Source organism: Macaca fascicularis, chromosome 3 (assembly GCF_037993035.2).
Source record: "Macaca fascicularis isolate 582-1 chromosome 3, T2T-MFA8v1.1".
Taxonomy (NCBI): Eukaryota; Metazoa; Chordata; class Mammalia; order Primates; family Cercopithecidae; genus Macaca; species Macaca fascicularis.
Window position 1 is genome coordinate 35,733,346 of NC_088377.1, and position 23,336 is coordinate 35,756,681.

At 57.5% G+C, this 23,336-nt stretch overlaps 1 protein-coding gene across 3 annotated transcripts in view; it reads right to left on the reverse strand.

Annotated features, from left to right (window-relative positions):
• Positions 1 to 3,042: 3,042 nt before the first annotated feature.
• The window catches only part of SNX8 (sorting nexin 8), a 55,456-nt gene continuing 35,162 nt past the window's right edge, over positions 3,043 to 23,336 (reverse strand). For all 3 annotated transcript variants that reach the window (XM_005549016.4, XM_065541547.1, XM_065541548.1), the window contains exons 3-11: positions 22,543 to 22,660; positions 18,991 to 19,112; positions 15,742 to 15,822; positions 12,816 to 12,976; positions 11,408 to 11,540; positions 5,770 to 5,838; positions 5,401 to 5,550; positions 4,916 to 5,065; positions 3,043 to 3,209 (exon numbers count right to left, since the gene is read on the reverse strand). In XM_005549016.4, the coding sequence (XP_005549073.3) occupies positions 3,096 to 3,209; positions 4,916 to 5,065; positions 5,401 to 5,550; positions 5,770 to 5,838; positions 11,408 to 11,540; positions 12,816 to 12,976; positions 15,742 to 15,822; positions 18,991 to 19,112; positions 22,543 to 22,660 (1,098 nt within the window). In that variant the 3' untranslated portion in view covers positions 3,043 to 3,095. The remainder of the gene's footprint in view (positions 3,210 to 4,915; positions 5,066 to 5,400; positions 5,551 to 5,769; positions 5,839 to 11,407; positions 11,541 to 12,815; positions 12,977 to 15,741; positions 15,823 to 18,990; positions 19,113 to 22,542; positions 22,661 to 23,336) is intronic.

Below are 23,336 nucleotides of genomic sequence, written 5' to 3' on the forward strand. Positions count from 1 at the left end.
CATGAACAGACCCGCAAAGCAAGAGCAAAGGCCTCAGACGCACAGAGCCGCCCTGACATCCCTCAGTTCGGAGTCCCCGTGCCCCTTGTCAGAGCCCTAAACCTGTCTCCCTGCCTGCACTGTCTCCGGCAGACAAAGGGCAGCTGTCTGCACAGTGCCCCCCAAGTACGCAGGACACGAACCAGGAGGACCCAGTGAAAATGTCCCCTTTCACCATGATTGGCAGTCCCCCTCCCGCGGCCCCGCCAGCCGTCCTCGCAGGGCACATGGCATCTGGCATCTCCAGCAGCATCACACACAGCTGTCCCTGCCAGCTGGGTGAGGCCGCAATGACCGGCACAGGCTTGGGCTTGGGCCTGGGCTTGGGCTTGGGCCATGGGCAGCAGGAGGGCTGGAGAGGCGTGCGGGGAACTCCCCTCCCTCCAGCACCGGACCTCCACCTGCAGCAGTAAACAGCCTCTCAGCGCCTGGGCCTGGGGACCTGCCCGGGCAGCACAGGGCGGGGGCCAAGGAGGAAGAAGAAAGGTGGCCTCTGCTGCCCCTGCCTGGCAGGCCTCTTCCTGCTGCCCTTTAGAAGGCACTGGGAGGGAGGTGTTCCAAAGCCAGTGCCCACCCCTCCACAGAGCCGACACCAGGGCACACAGGAAGTGGCCACAGTCACACATGGGAGACAGGCTGCCCTCCTCATCGCTGCCCTCCAGCCCCCCCTTCACCCCGCCCTCCTGACCCTCGCACCCCTGCTCTCCAGGACCCACTCTCCAGCCCCCCAACCCCTGCCCCCTTGCTGTCCTCACCCCTGCCCTCCTGTCCCCGCTCACCTCTGCCCTCCTGTCCCCCCTCACCCCTGCCTTCCAGCCCCCCTTCACCCCTGCCTTCCTAACCCTCCTGCCCCCTCACCCCCTGCTCTCCTGCCCCCCAACCCCTGCCCTCTTGCTCTCCTCACCCCTGCCCTCCTGTCCCCCCTCATCCCTGCCCTCTTGCTCTCTCCTCACCCCTGCCCTTCTGTACCCCCGACCCCTGCTCTCCTGCTCCCTCTCACCCCTCTTCTGCTCCCCCTCACCCCTGCCCTCCTGTTCCCCCTCACCCCTGCCCTCCTGCTCCCTCCTCACCCCTGCCCTCCTGCTTTCCAGCTCCGTCCTCAGCCTCTGGATACGAGGACCCTGAGACCCTGATCCTGAAGTTTCCACCACAGGGAGATGCCACCAGGCATGTGGCCTCTCATACACTCACTGACCCCGGAATCCCTGCCAGGAAAGCTCCTTCAGAAAAGCTCATTCTGAAGTTTTGCTCTCTCCTTGGAGGGCTGCGTCAGGAGCGCGTGCCTCGCCTACTCTGGAGACACAGAGGCCACAGCGCCTGACGCCCGCCACAGCTCCCCACAGCCTCCGTGGTCCTGCAGCTGGACAGGCCCCAGGCAGGTGCAGGAAGGACGGAGAGTCCTTGCAGCCTTCTGCCCACACAGGGTCATGCTTCATGGCTTAAGGGTCACGGTGCCACTCATGCCAACTGAGAACCTGTCTCTGCAGAGGGGGTCAGAAGGCAGCACAGCCCAAGACTCGGGTGGGCTAGGGACTCAAAGGACAGCCCACCCACTGGGCTCCAAGGGGAACATGCCCTCTGCTCATCTGGTCAGGAGGAAGCAGCCCAGCCCACAGCAGGAAGGCACCAGCAGAACCACAGGCCGGGCTAGGCCCGAGCCCCACAGCCCCCAAGTCAGCACAGCCGCTCCCTCTGGCTGGCTCACGGTGGACGACGGATCCCCTGCCTGTGAGGCACACACAGTCCCCTTTCCATCCCTGGGCCATGGCTGCCCATAGGTACAGGCAGAAGGGAAGCGTCCTCCGTGAGAGGAGAGAACACCCCAGAGGCCAGCGAGCAGCTGCAGAAAGGAGGGACCCCGGAAAGCCTGGAGCCCGGAGGACCTCTTCCAGCACCTCCCCCCGGCCAGGGAGGGGCCTCAGGCTCCAGAGAAGTGCAGGGGTCTAGGAGCCCAGCCTGGCTCCGTGTGCCTTCCACAAAAGGGGTTTGGGGCAGGAGCAGACCCAGGCCTGAGGTGGACATTTCACCCCCCACAGAGCTCAGGAGAATGGCCTTCCTCATCCAGAGAAGGGAAGGGGCCTGGAAGACCAGTCCCCTCTGTGGGCAGGTGGCCGGGACGGCAAGTGTGCAGCAAGAGGCTGGGAGGAGGGCTCTAGGCGCCTCAGAGAAGAAAATCCACTTAAAAAGGGGCTATCCCTCCTCTAAAGCCCCAGCTGGAATGGAACACACGTCCCCCACGCCCCCACCTGTCCTCTGCCAGCCCATCCAGCCTCAGTGCCGCACGGTGCAGACTCCAACACTGGTCACCAGAAATCAAGGGAGTCCAGGGGATGAGAACAGAGCCGCTGTAGCACCCACGCTCAGAGCCGCAGCTCTCCGTCACGCCTTTGTCTTCCAGGCCTGAGACCACAAGCACACACAGAGTCATGGTGTGGACACAGGGGCACACATGGGGTCATGGTATGGGCACAGGGCATGAGGCCACTGGACCCCACAGGCCACTCCCAGACCAGGGCTCCTGGTGTTGACTGCAGCGAGTTCCCTAGAAAATTCACCGTGCGTGCCCCATGCCCGACGGCCCTCCCTCCCAGCCTTGGCACCACTGGCTGTCCCCTTGCTGTCCGTGGTCAGTCCCATGCCTGGGCTGCAGGGCGGCCCTGCCCTCTCTCTCTCCTCGGCTGACAGCACCATGACGCTGCCCCTCCCGACTGTTCCAGCACCTGGAGGCCCCGCCCCTACGCTCTCCCAGGCACAAACTCTATTAGATGAGAGATCCCTGCCTCCCGGCAGGGCTCTGGGTATCAGAAGAAAACCATTCCAGAGAACCCCACCACCCCTCTCCACCAGGCTAGCAGGCCACAGGGCGAAGGGCAGTGTGGCCCAGCTGCCCCTGTGGTCCATGGATGCCCCTCCCGACCCGCAGGCGTGAGCTCCTCTGCTCCGGCTGCAGCACGTGGTGGGGAGGGGAGCTGCCGTCCAAAGGGAATTACACTGGACACACCGTTTGGAAAGAGGTTTTAGTGCGGCCGCAGGGAGCACCACCTCAGCCTCAGGCGCTAGTGAGGACACAGGCCGTCCTCCGGCGGGGAACACGGTGGGGTCAGGGCACTGTGTGGTCCCGCAAAGAGGCAGCTGAGCTTGGGCCTCAGGTCGTTCCACACCTTGCTCATCTGGAAGGGAACACGAAGAGAACAACATCAGCAGGCGGGGCCGGGGCTGCTCCTCACGCTCTAATCCCAATTCCTTCCCCTGCCAGTGACAGGGAGGGAGAGGCCCTCGGGTGCATCAGCTCCTCAAACCTCTGGCAGAACCAGTACTGCCCATCCTGCACAGAGGACGCCCAAACGAGGAGTGGACCAGCGACCTCATGTGACCTGTGGTCACAGACGCCCACGCCTCGGTCCCTGCACCCAGGACCAAAGGGCCGCAAATCTGCCTGCCGTGGAATCGTGAGAAACATTACTATCGCGTCATTGCCAGTACGTGCTCTAGCTGCCCTGCGGGCACTGGCCTCATGGAAGCCTTGACAGGTCAAACACCAAGGCCAGCCTGGGCAACATAGGGACACCCTGTCTCCACAGAAAATCAGAAATATTAGTCGGACATGGTGGCGCCTGCCTGTGGTCCCAGCTACTCGGAAGGCTGGGGCTGCAATGAGCTATGATGACACCACTGCCCTCCAGCTTGGGCGACAGAGCAAGACTCCATCTCAAAACCAAACAGCAAACCAGAAACACAGAGACCACATCCACCAAATCAGTAACACCCAAACCGAATGCAAACGGCAGCCCCACTCGCCAAGCACTTTGGGAACCAGGGTAAGGAACGGATGCTGTGGATGGAGGAGGGGAGCGTGGCAGTGAGGCAGGGGTCAGGCCAAGACCTGCCGGGCAGGGGCTCAGGTGGCCAGAGAAGGGCAGGGCGCACCCTGGGGGCCTGCAGGGGAGGCTGAGTCACTGGACCACAGCACACTCATCTCAGCATCACAGGACTGGAAATTCCTCATCACCACAATAAAAAACCTGGTAGGACTGGGGTTATGGCATCATGCCCCGGGCAGGACAGGGCCCCGCCTGTTGGTCACGTTCCTTCACTGAGAACACACCCAGTCACTCACATGTCCAAGCCCAACCTGGTCCCTGAGACCCTGGCCGTGTCACAGTGATGCTCCTAATACAGCAGCTGTCCCCACCTCTCCAGCCGCACCACGGCCGCCTCCGGCCAGCCATTCCCAAACTGCCGGACAGCCTGCAAGGCACCAAGCACCTCCCGGGGACAGTGTGGAATCTCGTGACCATCCCAGACACTCGGTGCCGTTCAACACAAACCACAGACCACGGCTTCAAAACTGCTTGCAGCTACTTAATAAACAGAGTTTCAGCCGGGCACAGGGGCTCGCGCCTGTAATCGCAGCGGCGCTGCCGTGAGCTAGCCACCAGAAATCAAGGGAGGCTTCCCCCACGACCTTGGCAGCGTTTCTTCTCACAGGCTGAAGGAACCGCCATCTGGAGGAGGCTGGCCAGGGATCTTTGAAAAACACCCACCTACGGCGCTCCCAGGTGACCAGAACCCTTCTCTCCGCCTCGGGGTGCTGGAGCCTCGGACTCCTCAAATCCCTGCAGAAGGCAAACTGTCCCTGTCTGCGCCTCCCTCCACCCTGCAGGAATCACTGGGGACACCCTCACAATTCTGATCTTGGCTACACAGGAGACTAGAAGATCTGGGTGAGCACCGTGTTCCAAAGCCCATAAGGACCCCAACTGCACTAAAATACCTCTCGAGGGCGGCCGGCCACCGCGCTGCCAGGCTGGAAGGAAGGGCGGCGGGAGAAAGAAAGGCCATGGCTGAGACAGTGGCCAGGGCAGGGCGGACTCACCTCCTTGTGCCCTTGGATCTGAGAGTTGACGAAGGCGCGGAGGATGTGGGAGGTGAGGGGCAGGTAGACGTGGATGAGCTGCGTCTCCTGGTGCAGGCAGTACAGGGAGAAGTAGTTCCGCAGCTCCATTGTCTGAATCGCGTTCTCCTGCTGCAAAGCAAACAGCCGCCCTTTGCGCCCAGCCGGCAACGGGAGCACCAAGGCCGGAACACCACCGCGCTCCCTGAGCCAGGACGGCCCCTTCTCCTTCAGCCTTCACCAGGCATTTGGCAGGAGGCGAGGTAAGAGAGGGCCGGGGAGGGAGCGCCGGGCAGGGAGCCGCCTCACTCTGGGCACCCGGGCCGGCTCCCTGCCTCCACTGCACCCCCAGCTCTGTTCCAGACACATGGAGCCAACCCAGGGGAGCCCACCAGGACGGCTGTGGTCCCACCATGGCCAGGAGGGGAAAGGCTCCCACGGGCCTGCTCCGCCGCCACGCCACCCACCTCCACGATGCGGGACTCCAGCTGCTCCACGGACTCCGGCTCGCGGTTCTGCGCGGCGGCGCTCATCATTTGCCTCTTCATCAGGCTGTACTTGTGCAGCGCCCGCTGGTGCTTGTGCAGCACGCCCTTCTCATGCCGCTCGCACAGGTCCTGCCGGGCCAGGGGAGCCATTCGCCGCTGCCCTCAGTGTCCGCACCAGGCCCTGCGGAGCCGGCCGAGGGAAGCAGCCCCGCGAGACGGAAGGCCCCGTCTCCCCCTGCAGCCCTGGCTTCTCAGCTCCTCCTCCGTCTCCCAGGAGTTAGACCCTTGAAGGATCCTAAGATCATTCCTGAAAGTTCTGCCCCCAACCAAGGAGCAGCCAAGACTCACCTTATAGGACTGCAGCAGATCCAAGAAGAGGTTCAGCTTTTCCACCACGTCATTCTCTTCCTGCTTACCCTGGAAGGCGAGGGGGAGCTCACCCACGCGGATGCATACAGAACCCGGCCCCTGCCCGGGAACTCAGACCCAAGCCTGGCCTGGACCGGTTCCTTCCTCCCAGAGTCAGAGGGGCCCCCCAGAACCACCAGCCAGGTCTGCAGGGGGCCCGTTTCCCCACCGGCCCACCCATGACCAGGCAGAGACGCCTTCGAGCCCAGGAGTCTGGATGGGAACAAGGCCTGCGTTCCCGCGGGACAGCTGCCCGCCCTCCTGCTCATCAGCCCGGCCTGCCGCACCTGCCTCAGGCCTTCGCAAAGCCGGCGAATCTCCCGACACACACGCTGGGAGAGCCAGGCGCCCCCGACCCCCGATTCCTACGGCTCCATCAAGCACTGCGGAAAACCCGAGCTCCCATCGGACGCTGTGAGCTGTGTGCAAAACGTGGACGTGGCCGGGCGCGGTGGCTCAAGCCTGTAATCCCAGCACTTTGGGAGGCCGAGGCGGGCGGATCACAAGGTCAGGAGATCGAGACCACAGTGAAACCCCGTCTCTACTAAAAATACAAAAAATTAGCCGGGCGCGGTGGCGGGCGCCTGTAGTCCCAGCTACTTAGGAGGCTGAGGCAGGAGAATGGCAGGAACCCGGGAGGCGGAGCTTGCAGTGAGCCGAGATCGCGCCACTGCACTCCAGCCTGGGCAACAGCGTGAGACTCCGTCTCAAAAAAAAAAAAAAAAAAAAAAAAAAAAAAAAGAAAAGAAAACGTGGACGCCCGGGAGGGACACGGGGGAGAACGAGGGTGTGGTCTCCGCATCAGTAACAGGAGAGAGAAACGCAGGCCTGGGAAGGGGGCGCAGGGTAGGAGAGACGGCAGCTGCAGGCAGGACGTGCTGCTGATGTAGGAAGAGAGGCGGCCGCCTCGGGCTGCACGCAGAAGCACCACACTCGGCGGCGGGGGTGGCGGTGGACACTGGCCCTCACACGAGGCTCTGTGCGGGCAGCACAGCCACAGAGAGAGCCCAACAGGGCAGTGAGTGCACAGCAAACGGCGGGCAGTCCTGGAGTGGAAGGGGGCCCCGTCATGGCAGAGGGATGCCCTGCTCCTAGGATCACCACAGCACCCGGGGACACGAGGTAGCCCCCACGGGCCGGACCCCACGCAGAAACTGCCTCCGCCGGCCCGGCTTTCACGGGTAGCAGCGCTCGGTGGGGGCGCAGGCCAGGCACAGTGCACAGGGCCGGACGCACAGTGCTCAGAGGCATCTGCGGTATGAAGAGTCCGTCCAAATCCCGGGGCTCCGGCTGCCACAGCGGGGAGCATCCAAGCTCTGGAGACAGCAGGGGTCCGGGGAAGGCAGTGGAGGGGGCAGCCCATCCACCACTGACCTGCACAGCTCACCACCGAACCCCCAGCCACAACCGCAACCAAGCCAGGCTGAGGGCAGGTATCCTGGGGAAACCCCCAACACCGACGCCTTCAGTCACACCCGGGCCCTGAAGGGCTCCGGTCCCCACAGCTCCCGCCCTCAGTCCCCACAGCTCACTGAGCAGCTCAGGGAGACCACGCTCCCCCCACGCTCCCCCCACGATTCCCCAGGCTCCACCCGTGGCAGGGGTAGAAAGCTCACCCCACGCCCTGCACGTCAAGCCTCAGCAGGAGACGGTGCAGGCAGAAGAAATGACAAGAAGGAGTTTTATGGGACACAGTCCTGGACTGGGAGCCAGGGGTGCTGCCCAGGCTCTGCTGTACCCCAGGGGACCCTAAGATGCCCCTGTACCGCGGGAACGCAGGCCTTGTTCCCATCAAGACTCCTGGGCTCAAAGGCGTCTCCGCCTGGTCATGGGTGGGCTGGTGGGGAAGGGGGCCCCCTGCAGACCTGGCTGGTGGTTCTGGGGAGCCCCTCTGACTCTGGCAGGAAGGAACTGGCCCAGGCCAGACCTCAGGCCGACTGAACAAGGAAGCTCCCCAGCCACCAACCCCACACCCAAAGCAGCTGGGATTCCAGCCAGTAAAATGTGCCAGGAGAAGAGGTGTGCTAAGAGTTTCTAAAACTCAAGACGGAAAACGCCAGCTGACCACAGATGCCCAGCTCCCACCTGACCAGGCAGGGGCTCAGGAGAATGGAGGCTTATTCCCTGACCCAGCAGAAGGGGGGGAACTCGGGGGTCCCTCTGCTTGTGTCATTTGTCACCAAGTCCCGTCTGTGGTTCAGTGCTAGACAAGGCCCGAAACCAGGGGTGTCCAATGTTTTGGCTTCCCTGGGCCACATTGGAAGAAGAAGAATTGTCTTGAGCCACACATAAAATACACTAACACTGTGACAGCTGATGAGCAAAAGAGAGAGAGGGAGGGAGCGAGGGAGGGAGGGAGGGAGCGAGGGAGGGAGGGAGGGAGGGAGGGAGGAAGGAAGGAAGGAAGGAAGGAAGGAAGGAAGGAAGGAAGGAAGGAAGGAAGGAAGGAAGTCTGTGCATAAATCTCATGTTTTCAGAAAGTTTACAGATTTGGGGTTTTTTGAGACAGGATCTTCCTCTGCTACCCAGGCTGGAATACAGTGGCGTGATCTCAGCTCACTGCAACCTCCGCCTCCCAGGTTCAAGCGATTCTCCTGCCTCAGCCTCCCGAGTAGCTGGGATTACAGGTGTGTGCCACTGTGCCTGGCTGATTTTTTGTATTTTTAGTAGAGATGGGGTTTCACCATGTTGGCCAGACTGGTCTCGAACTCCTGACCTCAGGTGATCTGCCCATCTCAGCCTCCCAAAGTGCTGAGATTACAGATGTGAGCCACTGTGCCCGGCCAAGTTTACGGACTTGTGTTAGGCCACATTCAAAGCCATCCTGGGCCACATGCAGCCCGTAACCATCAATGCATGTGCCTTTAACCAAGGCGAAGGCCCCATCACCGTGGAACACACAGACCCTACTCCAAGTCTCACGTGTCTTGCTGGGATATGGCTACCTTCAGCTCCTAATAGGTCTGGGGAGAGTAAAACTGGTGTAAGTACAAGCAGAATTAGGAAAAACGGTCCTCCCTGCCTCTGACTGAACAGCAAGGGTGAGATGGAACTTTTGCTGCATCAAATGAAAGGCCTCGAGGTTCATTCCACGTAAAAGCTCCATTTCACCACAACCAAGGACAGTGAGAGAGATTCAGGAAACAGCACTTCTCCAGACATTGCAGTCCCCAAACACAACTCATGAGATGTCCAAGAGTCACAGAGCTGGGCAAAACCTCAAGCCACAAACTCCTACTGCACCAGAAGCCTCAACCTTCTCTTCCTCTTCAAGGTGGAAATGCGGCATCCAGGGCTGAATCAGAAAAAACCTTGGAAATCACCTCATGAGTGATGCTGATCCTGCGCTCTGCAGAGCCCTGGGGCACTCTGGGTCCCCGCCGGCAGCCACCTGCTGCAGAGGGAGTGGAATGTGGCGAGGGTCTGGGTCCCTACGACAGGAACACCTTTTATGCTTTGCACACGGAGTTTGGAGGAAAGGGTCAGCAGGTTACAGAAACAGCTCTTTTGGCCGGGCACAGAGGCTCGTGCCTGTCATCCCAGCACTTTGGGAGGTCGAGGTGGGCGGATCACTTGAGGTCAGCAGTTTGAGACCAGCCCAGCCAATATGGTGAAACCCCGTCTCTACTAAAAATACAAAAATTAGCCAGGCGTGGTGGTGGGCACCTGTAATCCCAGCTACTCGGGAGGCTGAGGCAGGAGAATCGCTTGAACCCAGGAGGCAGAGGTTGTAGTGAGCCGAGATCACACCACTGCACTCCAGCCTGGGCGACAGAGCAAGACTGTGTCTCAAAAAAAAAAAAAAAGGAAATAGCTCTTTTAATAATATAGTCCAACCCCCTTGTATTTAATTGATGGGGAAACTGAGGCCTGGAGACCAAAGTAGCTTGAGCACAGTCACAGCACAAACGCGCGATGCCCAGGGCAGGTGGCCCTGAGCTCCTCTGTCTCTATGCTGACAAGCCCCCAGCCCCCCGTTCTCGGTTCCCTCCACCTGGGGGCAGTGGGCACACAGACCTGAAGACAGAATAGACTCAGCCCCAATCCACAGACAACAACAGTGCCCTCCCTCCGTTTCTAAAGGGAACACACAAGCACGGGGGCGGAAGAGGAAGAAAACCCAGGACTTTCCACACCAGCAAAGGCATCAAATTTCCTCTTCAGCATGAAAAACGTCACGGGCACCTGAGCACCCTGGTTCCAGCTTGAAAAGCCCCAACTCCACAGCACGTGGGTTCACCAAGCCATCAGGAGCTCCGGGGCTCAGCGGGGAGCGCGGCCCTCATGGGCATGATCTGATCACTTACTTCAAACCAATACAAGCAGCCTGGAGGCCACTTTCCCAAGAAATAGGAACTAGGTAGTAAGCTCCCACGTTCACAACTACGTCAGCTTTTTTTTATTTTTGAGACCGGGTCTCACTCTGTCGCCCAGGCTGGAGTGCAGTGGCACCATCACGGCTCACTGAAGCCTCTACCTCTTGGGTTCAGGTGATCCTCCTACCTCAGCCTCTTGAGTAGCTGGGACTACAGGCATGCACCACCACCCCTGGCTAATTTTTTTTTTTTTATAGAGATGAGATCTTGCTCTGTTGCCCAGGCTGGGTCTCGAACTCCTGGGCTCAAGCAGTCCTCCTGCCTCGGCCTCCCAAAGCACTGGGATGATAGGTGTGAGCCGCCATGCCCAGCCACTAACAGTTTTTTAACATAAAAGCACCCAGATGAGCCTTGCAGCGTGATAGTAAACACCGTATCTTCAAACTGATCCCAAACGACTCCAAGATCTTGGCGGATTTCTAAAAACAGCTTCTGCCCATGCAGCAGAAGCACTTCCTGAGGTTGTGTGTGGAGTGGGAGGTGGGAGCCTCTTGGGTGCTGGGGCTTCATCATCATTCTGATGAGTTAAGTCTCCAGTGCCAAATCCTAGTTGACTCAGACAGCAAAGTGGGAACTATCTGGTCCACCCAGGAGTATGCCTGGAAGCCTGAGATGATCTTTTCAAAGACAGAGTCTATCTTCTCTTCCAACCTCAGCAAAATCAACACTCAAGACTACAGCCCTATCTGTTTTGTCACTGGCAACCCCTCTCGAAAGCATAAACACTCCTAGGGAGCCACCAGGAACAGATGGGGACAGGCAGCTCCCACCCAGGGCACAGCTGCTCACTCACTCAGCTCACAACTGGGAAGCCGGCCGGGCGCAGTGGCTCACGCCTGTAATCCCAGCACTTTGGGAGGCCGAGGTGGGAGGATTACCTGAGGTCAGGAGACCAGCCTGACCAACATGGTGAAACCTCGTCTCTATTAAAAATACAAAAAATTAGCCAGCCGCGGTGGTGGACACCTGTAGTCCCAGCTACTCAGGAGGCTAAGGGAGGAGAATCACTTGAACCCGGGAGGCGGAGGTTGCAGTGAGCCGAGATCGCACCACAGCGCTCCAGCCTGGTGACACAGCGAGACTCCGTCTCAAAAAACCAAAACAAAAACAAACTGTGAAGCCCGTGTAAGCAGGAGGCGCTCCCCATGCCAAGGCATAGTGTGTTCTCTGGAACAGGCGCCTGGGAGAACCAATCCACTCACCTGTTGTGCGGCCTTATCGGCGAGCAGCGCGAATTCCACAGACAGGCCTTTCAGAGCCTGCTTCAGGGACCCCCAGGTGCTGCTGTTCAGAGCGGCCCAGGAGGGCAGCGGGGTTGTGTCGGACCCGATTGCACTGAGGGAGCAAGCACACGAGAGGAGACACTCAAGGCCTGGAGCTCACCCCGCAGTCAAGCCTGGCATCCCCCGCCACAGACGTGCAGCTCTCAACACTGCGTCCTCCACGGCAACCTGCATGCTCCCCCGTCCTGTGCCCCTGCTGCTCAAAGAGTGGCCTGTGGGGACCCTGGAAGCCCAGGAGAAAGAGTGGCCCTGAGGCTGCACCCCAGGCCCTGCTGCATCTGTTCTTCCCTACCAGCCCCCAGGTGACATGTGTGCACAGGTGAGGGGCACTGCTGGGGGGAGCAGAGTCCTGGGTGGGGTCTCCCCTCCCCTCAGGCAAAGGAAGCATTGCTAGCCCATGGTCTGTTCTTCCCCAAGTCAAAGGGATCTTTTTTTCTTTTTTTGAGATGGAGTCTTGCTCTGTCGCCCAGGCTGGAGTGCAGTGGCACAATCTCAGCTCACTGCAACCTCCGCCTCCCAAGTTCAAGCAATTCTCCGCCTCAGCCTCCCAAGTAGCTGGGATTACAGGCGCCCACCACCATGCCCAGCTAATTTTTTTTTTTTGTATTTTTAGTAGATAGGGAGTTTCACCATCTTGGTCAGGCTAGTCTTGAACTCCTGACCTCATGATCCACCCGCCTTGGCCTCCCAAAGTGCTGAGATTACAGGCGTGAGCCACCGTGCCCAGCCAGGGCTCTTTTTTTAATTTTTTTATTTTTTGAGATGAAGTTTTGCTCTTGTTGCCCATGCTGGAGTGCAATGGCACAATCTCGGCTCACTGCGATGTCCACCTCCTGGGTTCAAGCAATTCTCCTGCCTCAGCCTCCCGAGTAGCTGGGATTATAGGCATGTGCCACCACGACCAGCTAATTTTGTACTTTTTTAGCAGAGACAAGGTTTCATCATGTTGGTCAGGCTGGTCTCGAACTCCTGACCTCAAGTGATACACCCACCTTGGCCTCCCAAAGTGCTGGGATCACAGGCATAAGCCACCCAGCCTGGCCTGGGATCTTTTTTTAAAGTCTCATCCTGACAGTGGGAAAACTACCAGACTAGAAACTGGTGAGCATTTACTCGTGCTCAGAAATCTGTGTTTCAGGGCTGAAATTCTCCCGTGTTTCTTCTAAATATGACCCCCCATGTGCCTGACCCACTTTCTGCCCCTTCTGGGGTGAAACAGGTCAGGATGCTGGTTATTACAGTAAATGCACTTTCTGCCCAAGCCCTTCACCAGCGTGGATTTCCGTCCCACCGCGCGTGCCCCTGCAGAAGCTGAAAGGTCACCTGCCTTAGCTCCTTCCCGAATATGAGAAGATCTGCCGCGTTGTCGATGGCCCGCGACGCGATCCGCTCGGCCCTGTCGCGAAGCTTGTGAAAGCTGTTGTAGATGTTCCGGATTAGCTCCCGGCTGATGGCAAACTGAGCCTGGATGTCAGCTGGGAGAAAGTCCTGACATGAGGCGGAGGGGGAGAGAGACTGTGTGTTACTCGCTGGGGAGCACCTGTCAGACGGGAGCAGCCAGTCCCCCAAAAGCTGAGCCACAGGAGACCCAGCAGGTCCATGAGCCACCCCGAGAGCCCAACTCCTCCAGGCCTGCAGGGATCACTCTGTACGTCCAAAAAAGAAACGAAAACCGTCATCACCCGCATGCCACAAACACGAAGACAAATGAGCCCTGGGATGAGGACCACAGAGTCCACTGAAATCCCATCACACCGGAGGACCTATCCAAAAACACTCAAATAAGGCCAGGGGCGGTCACTCACACCTGTAATCCCAGCACTTTGGGAGGCTGAGGCGGGTGGATCACCTGAGGTCAGGAGTTCGAGACCAGCCTGACCAAAATGGTGAAACCCCGTCTCTACAAAAAATACAAAAATTAGCTGGGCATGGTGGCGGGCGCCTGTGATCCCAGTTACTCTGGAGGCTGAGACAGGAAAATTGCTTGAACCTGGGAGGCAGAGGTTGCAGTGAGCTGAGATCATACCACTGCACTCCAGTCTGGGCAACAGAGCAAGATTCTGTCTCAAAACAAACAAACCAACAAAACCCTCAAATAATCCCAGCACTCTGGGAGGCCGAGGTGGGTGGATCACGAGGTCAGGAGATCAAGACCACAGTGAAACCCCATCTCTACTAAAAATACAAAAAATTAGCCAGGCGTGGTGTTGGGCGCCTGTAGTCCCAGCTACTCGGGAGGCTGAGGCAGGAGAATGGCGTGAACCCGGGAGGCGGAGCTTGCAGTGAGCCTTGATCGTGCCACTGCTCTCCAGCCTGGGCGACAGAGCTAGACTCCATCTCAAAAAATAATAATAATAATAATCTTTAGCTGGATACAGTGACTCACGCCTATACCCCAGCACTCTGGGAGAGAGGCAAGAGGATCGCCAGAGTCTGGGAGTTTAAGAACAGCCTAGGCAACACAGTGAGACCCCATCTCTCCCAAAAAATCAAAAAATTAGCCAGGCGTGGTGGAGCGCCTGTGGTCCCAGGCGCTTACAGAGGGCTGAGCAGGAGGATCACTTGAGCCCAGGAATTCCAGGCTGCAAAGAGCCATGATCACAACACTGCAGTCCATCCTGGGGACCCTGTCTCCAGAAAACAACAAAAATAAAAACAAACAATCTTCAAGTGAAACACAATGAACATAAATCCCTGAAAGACTCTCCACATGGGGGGAAGGCCTCTTGTATGCCTCACTTATTCCCAAAGACGTTTTAGAAGCTTTGATACTAGCTACCAGTGTTCAGAAAACAGAAAGCTCAATGAGTAAAATGAAGGTAAAAGATCTGGCCAGGCGTGGTGGCTCATGCCTATAATCTCAGTACTTTGCGGGGGCCATGCCAGGAGGACTGCTTGAGGCCAAGAGTTCAAGGCCAGCCTGGGCAACATAGTGAGACTTCATCTATACCGAAAACAAACAAATCAGCCAAGTGTTGTGGCACACGCCTGTAGTCCCAGCTGTTATGGGAGGCTGAGGTGGAAGAATCGCTGGAACCCGGCAGGTCAAGGCTGCAATGACCTATGATTGTGCCACTGCACTACAGCCTTGGGGACAGAGCAAGACCTTGTCTCAAAAAATAAAATAAAATAAAATTAGATTTTTTTATTTTTGTATGAAGAAGCAGGTTTTTTTCTGGGTTTTTTGTTGTTGCTATTGTTGTTTTTGAGACAAAGTCTGAGTCTGTTCCTCAGGCTGGAGTGCGGTAACATGACCTCGGCTCACTGCAGCCTCCGCCTCCTGGGTTCAAGTAATCCTCCTGCCTCAGTCTCCCAAGTAGCTGGGATTACAGGTGCCTGCCACCAGGCCTAGCTAATTTTTTTTTCTTTTTTTTGATGGAGTCTCTGTCACCCAGGCTAGAGTGCAGTGGCACATGATCTCGGCTCACTCCAACCTCTGCCTCCTGGGTTAAAGCAATTCTCCTGCCTCAGCCTCCCGAGTAGCTGGGATCACAGGTGTGCGCCATCGCACCTGGCTAATTTTTGCATTTTTAGTAGAGACGGGGTTTCACCATGTTAGGCTAGTCTTGAACTCCTGACCTCGTGATCCACCCGCCTCGGCCTCCCAAAGTGCTAGGATTACAGGTGTGAGCTACCATGCCTGGCCAGTTTTTTGGGGTTTTTTTGTATTTTTATTAGAGATGGGGTTTTGCTATGTTGGCCAGGCTGGTCTCAGACTCCTGACCTCAAGTGATCCGACAGCCTCAGCCTCCCAAAGTGCTGGGATTACAGGCATGAGCCACCGTGCCGGCCTGAAGAAGAGGTTTAAAAAGAAAAAACAAAAAACAAAAAAACTACCCTAACCTTAGTCCTTTTTGGAAAAAGACCAGATTTCAAACATTCAATCACAAACAGATGCAACAATGAATCCCCAGAAATCTGAAGAGGCGGTGACACAAGCATCCGGCTGTCTGAGTCACAGAAAGGGGCAGAGGGCACAGGGTGCCTGGAGGGCCTGAGGTCAGAGCTCAGCCACATCCCGGCCCTGCTGCTTAGAGGCTCGGGGCCTTGGCTCGCCGAGCCTGTTTCTCCATCCGTAAAACAGGCCTCCCAGCCCTGTGTCAGAGCAGCTGAAACGAGGGTTAAATGAGGAAACCATGCGACAGATGTCAGTATAATCCTTGCCACGCAGACGAGGCAGAATCACTACAAAGGGTTAAAACTGTTGTTTCTCTGGTTAAAAAGGGAAGGACTCTTCAAAGTTAGAAAAATACCTTGGCCCTGGTAGCCAGCTTACAGTTCAGGAATTCGTCCCCGACGCACTGTGCTGACTCCTTTAACTTGTTCTGCACATCCTGCAAAAGGAAAAGAGACAGCTTCACCCTCTTCTACAGGCAGCAAGAAAGCGGCTGTGGGGCGTGGGCCACTGTGCAGCGGAATGCCGTCCTTCCTCAGCAGAAACACATTTCCGTATGTTGGCTTTGACATTAGGATTCCGCAATCTCTTGACTCTCCCTTAGGTGTTTTTCTCACCAAACAGGATGTCCTGGCTTCACAGCAGAAGCCCCACAAACCTGCAGCCTCTCTCCAGAGGCACAGCCACTCCATCCACAGACGGGGGGCGGCTCTGCAGAGAAACGGCCCCTGCATCCACAGACCTCCATCCACAGACCTCCATCCACAGTCCTCCATCCACAGACCTCCATCCACAGACCTCCATCCGCAGACCTCCATCCACAGTCGGGGGGCGGCTCTGCAGAGAAACGGCCCCTGCATCCACAGACCTCCATCCACAGACCTCCATCCACAGACCTCCATCCACAGACCTCCATCCACAGTCGGGGGGCGGCTCTGCAGAGAAACGGCCCCTGCATCCACAGACCTCCATCCACAGTCCTCCATCCACAGACCTCCATCCACAGACCTCCATCCACAGTCCTCCATCCACAGACCTCCATCCACAGACCTCCATCCACAGACCTCCATCCACAGACCTCCATCCACAGTCGGGGGGCGGCTCTGCAGAGAAACGGCCCCTGCATCCACAGACCTCCATCCACAGACCTCCATCCACAGACCTCCATCCACAGTCGGGGGGCGGCTCTGCAGAGAGACAGCCCCTCCATCCACAGACCTCCATCCGCAGACGAGGGGCGGCTCCGCAGAGAAACGACCCCTCCGTCCACAGACCTCCATCCGCAGACGGGGGACAGCTCTCCAGAGAGACAGCCCCTCCATCCACAGACCTCCATACAGACGGGGGACAGCTCTGCAGAGAAACGGCCCCTCCATCCACAGACCTCCATCCGCAGACGGGGGGCGGCTCTGCAGAGAAACGACCACTCCATCCACAGACCTCCATCCGCAGATGGGGGGAGGCTCTCCAGAGAGACAGCCACTCCATCCACAGACCTCCATCTGCAGATTGGGGGCGGCTCTGCAGAGAAACGGCCCCTCCGTCCACAGACCTCCATCCGCAGACAGGGGAGGCTGTGCAGAGAAACAGCCACTCCATCCACAGACCAGAGGCGGCTCTGCAGAGAAACAGCCCCTCCATCCGCAGACAGGGGAGGCTGTGCAGAGAAACAGCCACTCCATCCACAGACCAGAGGCGGCTCTGCAGAGAAACAGCCCCTCCATCCGCAGACGGGGGGCGGCATCAGCCCCGGAGACAGACGGCAGATACGTGAGACCCTGGTAGGTTCCAAAAGCGCAATAGAACAGGGCAAAAGCGTCTTCCTTCCTGGGAACGCACGCCTGGCGCCAGGGACACCAGAGCCCAGGGAGCTGCTGGGCAGAGGAAGGACAGGCCCAACCACTAGCACTAGAGCCCTCTCATCTGAACGAGGCTTCCTGGGCAAAGCCATGCCTGAAAATCAGGAGCCACCCAGGAGATACAAGGGGAAACCCTAATAGGCAGCTGTTGACGTGTCCAGGAATTCTCAAATTTCAGAGATGCCTTGAAGATCATCTGACTCAACTCTCATTTTACAAAAAACAAAAACCTGAGGCCCAGCATGATGCATGCCTGTAGTCCCAGCTACTCAGAGCCTGAGGCGGGAGGATCGCTTAGAGCCCAGGAGTTCAGGGCCAGCCCGGGTAACATAGTGAGACCCCATCTTTAAAAACAGAAAGCAAGCAAGAAAACTGAGGCCGGGAAGTGACAGAGAATGATACCTGTGGAAAGGCCACAGGGCGCATCCTACCCCCAGAACAGGGGTATCGCCCGCCTGTGACCCACGGCACCCCTCCCCACCGCCCCTCCCAGGTCCTGCCACATTCCTCTTCTGACAATCCAGATCGCCTTCCAAAGGAAGGTTTCCACCCCCAGGGCTCAAAAGGTCCCACTGCGTGCTCCAGACATCCCCAGGCGCATCCCAGAGACACCCCAGGCACAGGGCGAAGGCCCCTCTGCCTCCGAGAGAAGTGAAGACAAAAGGAAGCACAAGGCTTGGGTGAAGTCAGCCTGGGAGAGGGGGTGTCTTCCTGCAGCAGGGACACGGGCAGGGGCCCTCAGGTCCCCATTCAAGAAGGGCTTTCCAGAAAACAGAGGAGAGCCTGGAAACCTCTATTCCAGTGGAGCCCCCGCCCCTCCGCTCACAGGGAGAGGGTCCTGCAGGCACAGGCGGAGCAGAAGCACCCGACCCGCCTTCCCTGGAGGGGCTGGCGGCTGCTTCCTCCTGCAGGAAACAGGAGCTGTGCTGCAGGGTTGGTATTTTTGTTTTGTTTTGTTTTTTGTTTTCTTGAGACAGGGTCTCGCTCTGTCGCCCAGGCTGGAGTGCAGTGGCACAATCACAGCTCACTGCAAGCTCCACCTCCCGGGTTCAAGGGATTCTCATGCCTCACCTCCCGAGTGACTGGGATTACAGGTGTGCACCACCATGCCTGGCCTCAGTTTCATTTTGTTTTGGCAGAGACAAAGTCTCGCTATGTTGCCCAGGCTGGTCTCAAACGCCTGGGCTTAAGGGACCATCTGGCCTCGGCCTCTCAAAGCGCTGGGATGAGAGGCGTGGGTCACCGTGCCCACAAGCTATAGCTTCTTGACACACACTAAAGCTGTGCCGCAGCAGCTGGGAGGAAGGAACCCCCGCTCGGACCTAGACGGAGCGCGTGTACAAGAAGTTAATTCCCGGCTGCAGGTCTGTGCTGTGGCTCTGACAAGGAGACTCAGCCTGTGTTCCAGTGGTCCCTAGTCAGACAGGGCCTTGTTTTAAGTAAACACTTCTTCCCATCTGGAGTCTCTGGCACCTCCCTAAACCCTCCAAAACATCCAGCCTAAATCCTCAAAGTGACCACAGAGACCCATGATCTCCACACAGATTTACAAAATCCTGCAAAGTCAACACCAGGGACACCTCTGAAAATCACATTCAGACTGTTATCTGGAGACGAAATAAGTCTTATCTGTGTCATTCCTGCTGGGCGTCCAACGAGGGACCAGGAGGACAAGAAACCAAACCTGAGAGAGGAAAGGGCGGGTCCGGAGGCTCGGGACCTCCCGGGGCCAGGGCAGACACACTCACCGAGCCACTGAAGGACAGGAAGAGCTTGAGGACCACATCCTCGGAGAACAGGGGGTGCCGTGCCACCAGGTTGACGAAGCGCTTCAGGGCTCTCCTCCTGGCCTCGATGAACTCCCTGTCGGCTGGAGGAGGGCACAGGGTCACTGGACAGAGTCCAGGGTGCCGGCCCCCATCTGCTCTGGGTGAGTTCTCAAAACTCTCCCTACAGGCGGCAGAGCGCCCAGCGGCTAGCGGAGGGCACTGGCCGGGCCCCCAGTGCTGCTCGGACAATGGGTCTGAAAAAGCTGCCCAGAGCTAGAGCCGCACTCCCAGATGCCCCCTCCGGCCACACACACTTGGGTCCAGGAGCTGCCAGGGAAAACCAGAGATCTGCTTGTCTCCATCGGGAGTCCTGGGAACCACGAGAGCGGTCGCTTTGATCACCTCCATTAAAGACATCCTCCAGAATCCCCTCCTGGCACTTCTCTCCGCGAACGAATGGGTTTTGCTACGCTCCAACACTAACGCAACCCAGGTTTTTTTTGTTTTTTTTTTTGAGACAGAGTTTCACTCTTGTTGCCCAGGCTGGAGTGCAGTGGCACAATCTTGGCTCACTGCAACCTCCACCTCCCAAGTTCAAGCGATTCTCCTGTCTCAGCCTCTGGAATTAGCTGGGATGACAGGTGCCCGCCACCACACCCGGCTAATTTTTGTATTTTTAGTAGAGATGGGGTTTCACCACGTTGGTCAGGCTGGTCTCCAACTCCCGACCTCAGGTGATGTGCCCACTTCGGCCTCCCAAAGTGCTGAGATTACAGGCGTGAGCCACTGCACCCGGCTGAGTTTTTCTATTCACTGTGCTTATAACTCACTCTGCAAAGGATCCAATTACTCATTGCTTTCATTCAGGTTAAATATTTTCACTCTAAGGGGAAAAAAAGTAAAAGCATATACTGATGCATTCAGGACATTTCAGTATGAACACAAATAAAAATGGTATTTAAGTACTTTTTTTTTCTTTTTTGAGACGGAGTTTCGCTCTTGTCACCCAGGCTGGAGTGCAGTGGTGTCATCTCGGCTCACTGCAACCACCGCCTCCCAGGTTTAAGGGATTCTCCTGCCTCAGCCTCCCAACTAGCTGGGATTACAGGCATGTGCCACCGCACCCAGCTAATTTTTGTACTTTTAGTAGAGACAGGGGTTTCACCATGTTGGTCAGGCTGGTCTTGGACTCCTGACCTCAGGTGATCCACCCACTTCAGCCTCCCAAAGTGCTGGGATTACAGGCGTGAGCCACCAGCACCCAGCCTTTAAATACTACTTTAATGTATTAAGAAATACAGTCAGGGCCGGGCGCAGTGGCTCAAGCCTGTAATCCCAGCACTTTGGGAGGCCGAGATGGGCAGATCACAAGGTCAGGAGATCGAGACCATCCTGGCTAACACGGTGAAACCCCGTCTCTACTAAAAAATACAAAAAACTAGCCAGGCGAGGTGGTGGGCGCCTGTGGTCCCAGCTACGCGGGAGGCTGAGGCAGGAGAATGGCGTGAACCCGGGAGGCGGAGCTTGCAGTGAGCTGAGATCCGGCCACTGCACTCCAGCCCGGGTGACAGAGCGAGACTCCGTCTCAAAAAAAAAAAAAAAAAAGAAATACAGTCAGGTTCGATGGCCCACGCCTGTAATCCCAGCATCTTGGGAGGCTGAGGAGGGCAGATCACATGAGGCCAAGGAGTTCTACATCAGCCTGGCCAGCGTAGCGAAACCCTGTCTCTAAAAAGACATAAAAGAGGCCGGGCACTGTGGCTCACGCCTGTAATCCCAGCACTTTGGGAGGCCGAGGGAGGCGGATCACGAGGTCAGGAGATTGAGACCATCCTGGCCAACACGGTGAAACCCCTGCCTCTGCTAAAAGTACAAAAAACTAGCCGGGCGCAGTGGCGGGCGCCTGTAGTCCCAGCTACTTGGGAGGCTGAGGCAGGAGAATGGCGTGAACCCAGGAGGTAGAGCTTGCAGCGAGCCGAGATTGCACCACTGCACTCCAGCCTGGGCGACAGAGCAAGACTCTGTCTCAAAAAAAAAAAAAGAAAAGAAAGAAAACAAATACAGGCCAGGCGTAGTGGCTCACGCCTGTAATCCAGCACTTTGGGAGGCCGAGGCAGGTGAATTACCTGAGATCAGGAGTTCAAGACCAGCCTAGGCCACGTGGTGAAACCTGTCACCACAAAAATACAAATATGAGCTGGGCACAGCAGCACGTGTCTATAATCCCAGCTACTTGGGAGGCTGAGGCACGAGAATCACTTGAACCCAGGAGACAGAGGCTGCAGTGAGCCGAGACTGCACCACTGCACTCCAACCTGGGCAACAGAGTGAGACTCTATCTCAAAAAAAAAAAAAAAAAGAAAAGAAAACAAATACAGTTGGCTGGGGCTTCCCTCCTGGCTCAAGACTGGCAGGCCTCTTCCGATGAGGCTGCGCTTCCGTAACGCGCAAGTGGTGCAGCACGTGTGTGCGGTTTCCAGGTGCTGAACACCAGCCAGCGCTCAGCAACTCGGATGCCCAGGTCTGAGCCAGCGTCCCACATCCCTGTTGCGTCCTCTGCTCTCTGCTGCCCTGAGCGCCCACATGCCCTTCAGCGTGATCAGAATGATCTGCTCTGTGGCGTTCGCACGGGACGGGGAGAAAATCACACCATCAGACCCCGAGCTGCTCAGCGACCGGCGAGAGGCAGAAGCACTTATGCACCATTGTACGATTTCAGATGCAGGGAACCGGCCACTGTGTTAGCTCTGATGCTGCCCCCCCGTCCAGGACAGGGTGACTGTGGAAGGGCTGGGAACGGCGGAAAGCCAGGATCAAGTTCTAAGCACTTGCCTTCCCGGCATGTTTTATTCACAATTGGAGGAACGGGCTGAGGGAGAGACCCCCAGTGAGATCAGAGCTGGCAGCCGCGGTCCACGTGCTCTGCAGCCCGGGGGGACACAGGCCTGGGGAGGGGCTCCCAGGTCATCTGTGATCTCCCACCTGGCCCAAGGCCATCTTCAGGCAGAGGTGAAGGTGAGGCAGCCGCATGCTGTCTTTTCTCTCCTGCAAGACGCAGCTTACATTTCCTACTTGCACAATTTCTGTTCTCTTCCATGAGGTCAACGAGTGCTCCCATGGTACCCATGGCTCAGGCTCCCATGGCTTTGCAGATGCCGGCAGGGCAATGCCAGCCAGGTGAGTACACAGTGCTCCTGGCAGTCCTCCTGGGAGCTCTCGGGGGCCCTGGCCACTGCACTCTGGAGAGGGGAAGTGGGGTTCTCTTTCACACCTGCACAGCAAGGGCTTCCCCACCTGTCAGTCATCCAGGTCATCCAGTTGAAGGCTCTAGTGGGCCAAGGATGCCGGGTGCCAGTCTCCCTGCCTGCACCAAGGCTGCACTCAAGCCATAGCTCTGCCCCAGATGCCAAAAGGCTGGAGTTTCCCTGCAGCCCTGCACCTGCCTAGTCTACAGTGGGCTCCATCCCTGAGCTGGGACCACAGGGTGGGCTCGCCCCCTCCACCCCCGGTGGGCAGCACGCCCAGCTTTACCTCCCAGCATTCTCTTGGGTGGCAGGGCAGGCACCATACGGTAGGGAAACTTGTGCAGGAGCATCTCCTGGAAGACCACGAAGTCATTGTACCGTCTGTACACGGAGGACTTGAAGCGCTGCAAGAGAAGGTTCGGTGCTTAGATCTGACATTGGAAACCACGCCACCTCATCACTTCCCCTCAACAGAGCCCAGGAAAACAGCAGCACCACGTGCATCTCCTCTCACCAGGCCTTTACTAAACGGAGAAATCCTGTAATGCCTTCGTGTATGGCAATGCAACTTTTAAACTCTTAGGCCGGGCGCGGTGGCTCCTGCCTGTATTCCCAGCGCTCTGGGAAGTCGAGGCAGGTGGATCACCTGAGGTCAGGAGTTCGAGACCAGCCTGGCCAACATGGCAAAATCCCATCTCTACTAAAAATACAAAAATTAGCTGGGTGTGGTGGTGGGCAGCTGTAGTCCCAGCTACTTTGGAGGCTGAGGCAGGAGAATCCCTTGAACCCCAGCGATGCAGGTTGCAGTGAACCGAGATCGCGCCACTGCACTCTAGCCTGGGTGACAAAGCAAGACTTTGTGTCAAAAAAATTAAAAAAAAAAAAAAAATTAAGCAAACGATATGAGGCACAGCAGCTTCCCACCTGGTCAGTGGCTGGCCCATTACACACACATCGGGGGTGACCAAACTGCCTCCTTGACAAATGCTACCTGCGTGGCAATGAATTTACTTAAGGGACGGGCAGCTTAGTAAGACTGGAAGAAAGGCCAGCTGCTGGCTCCTGGCAGGGAACAGCACG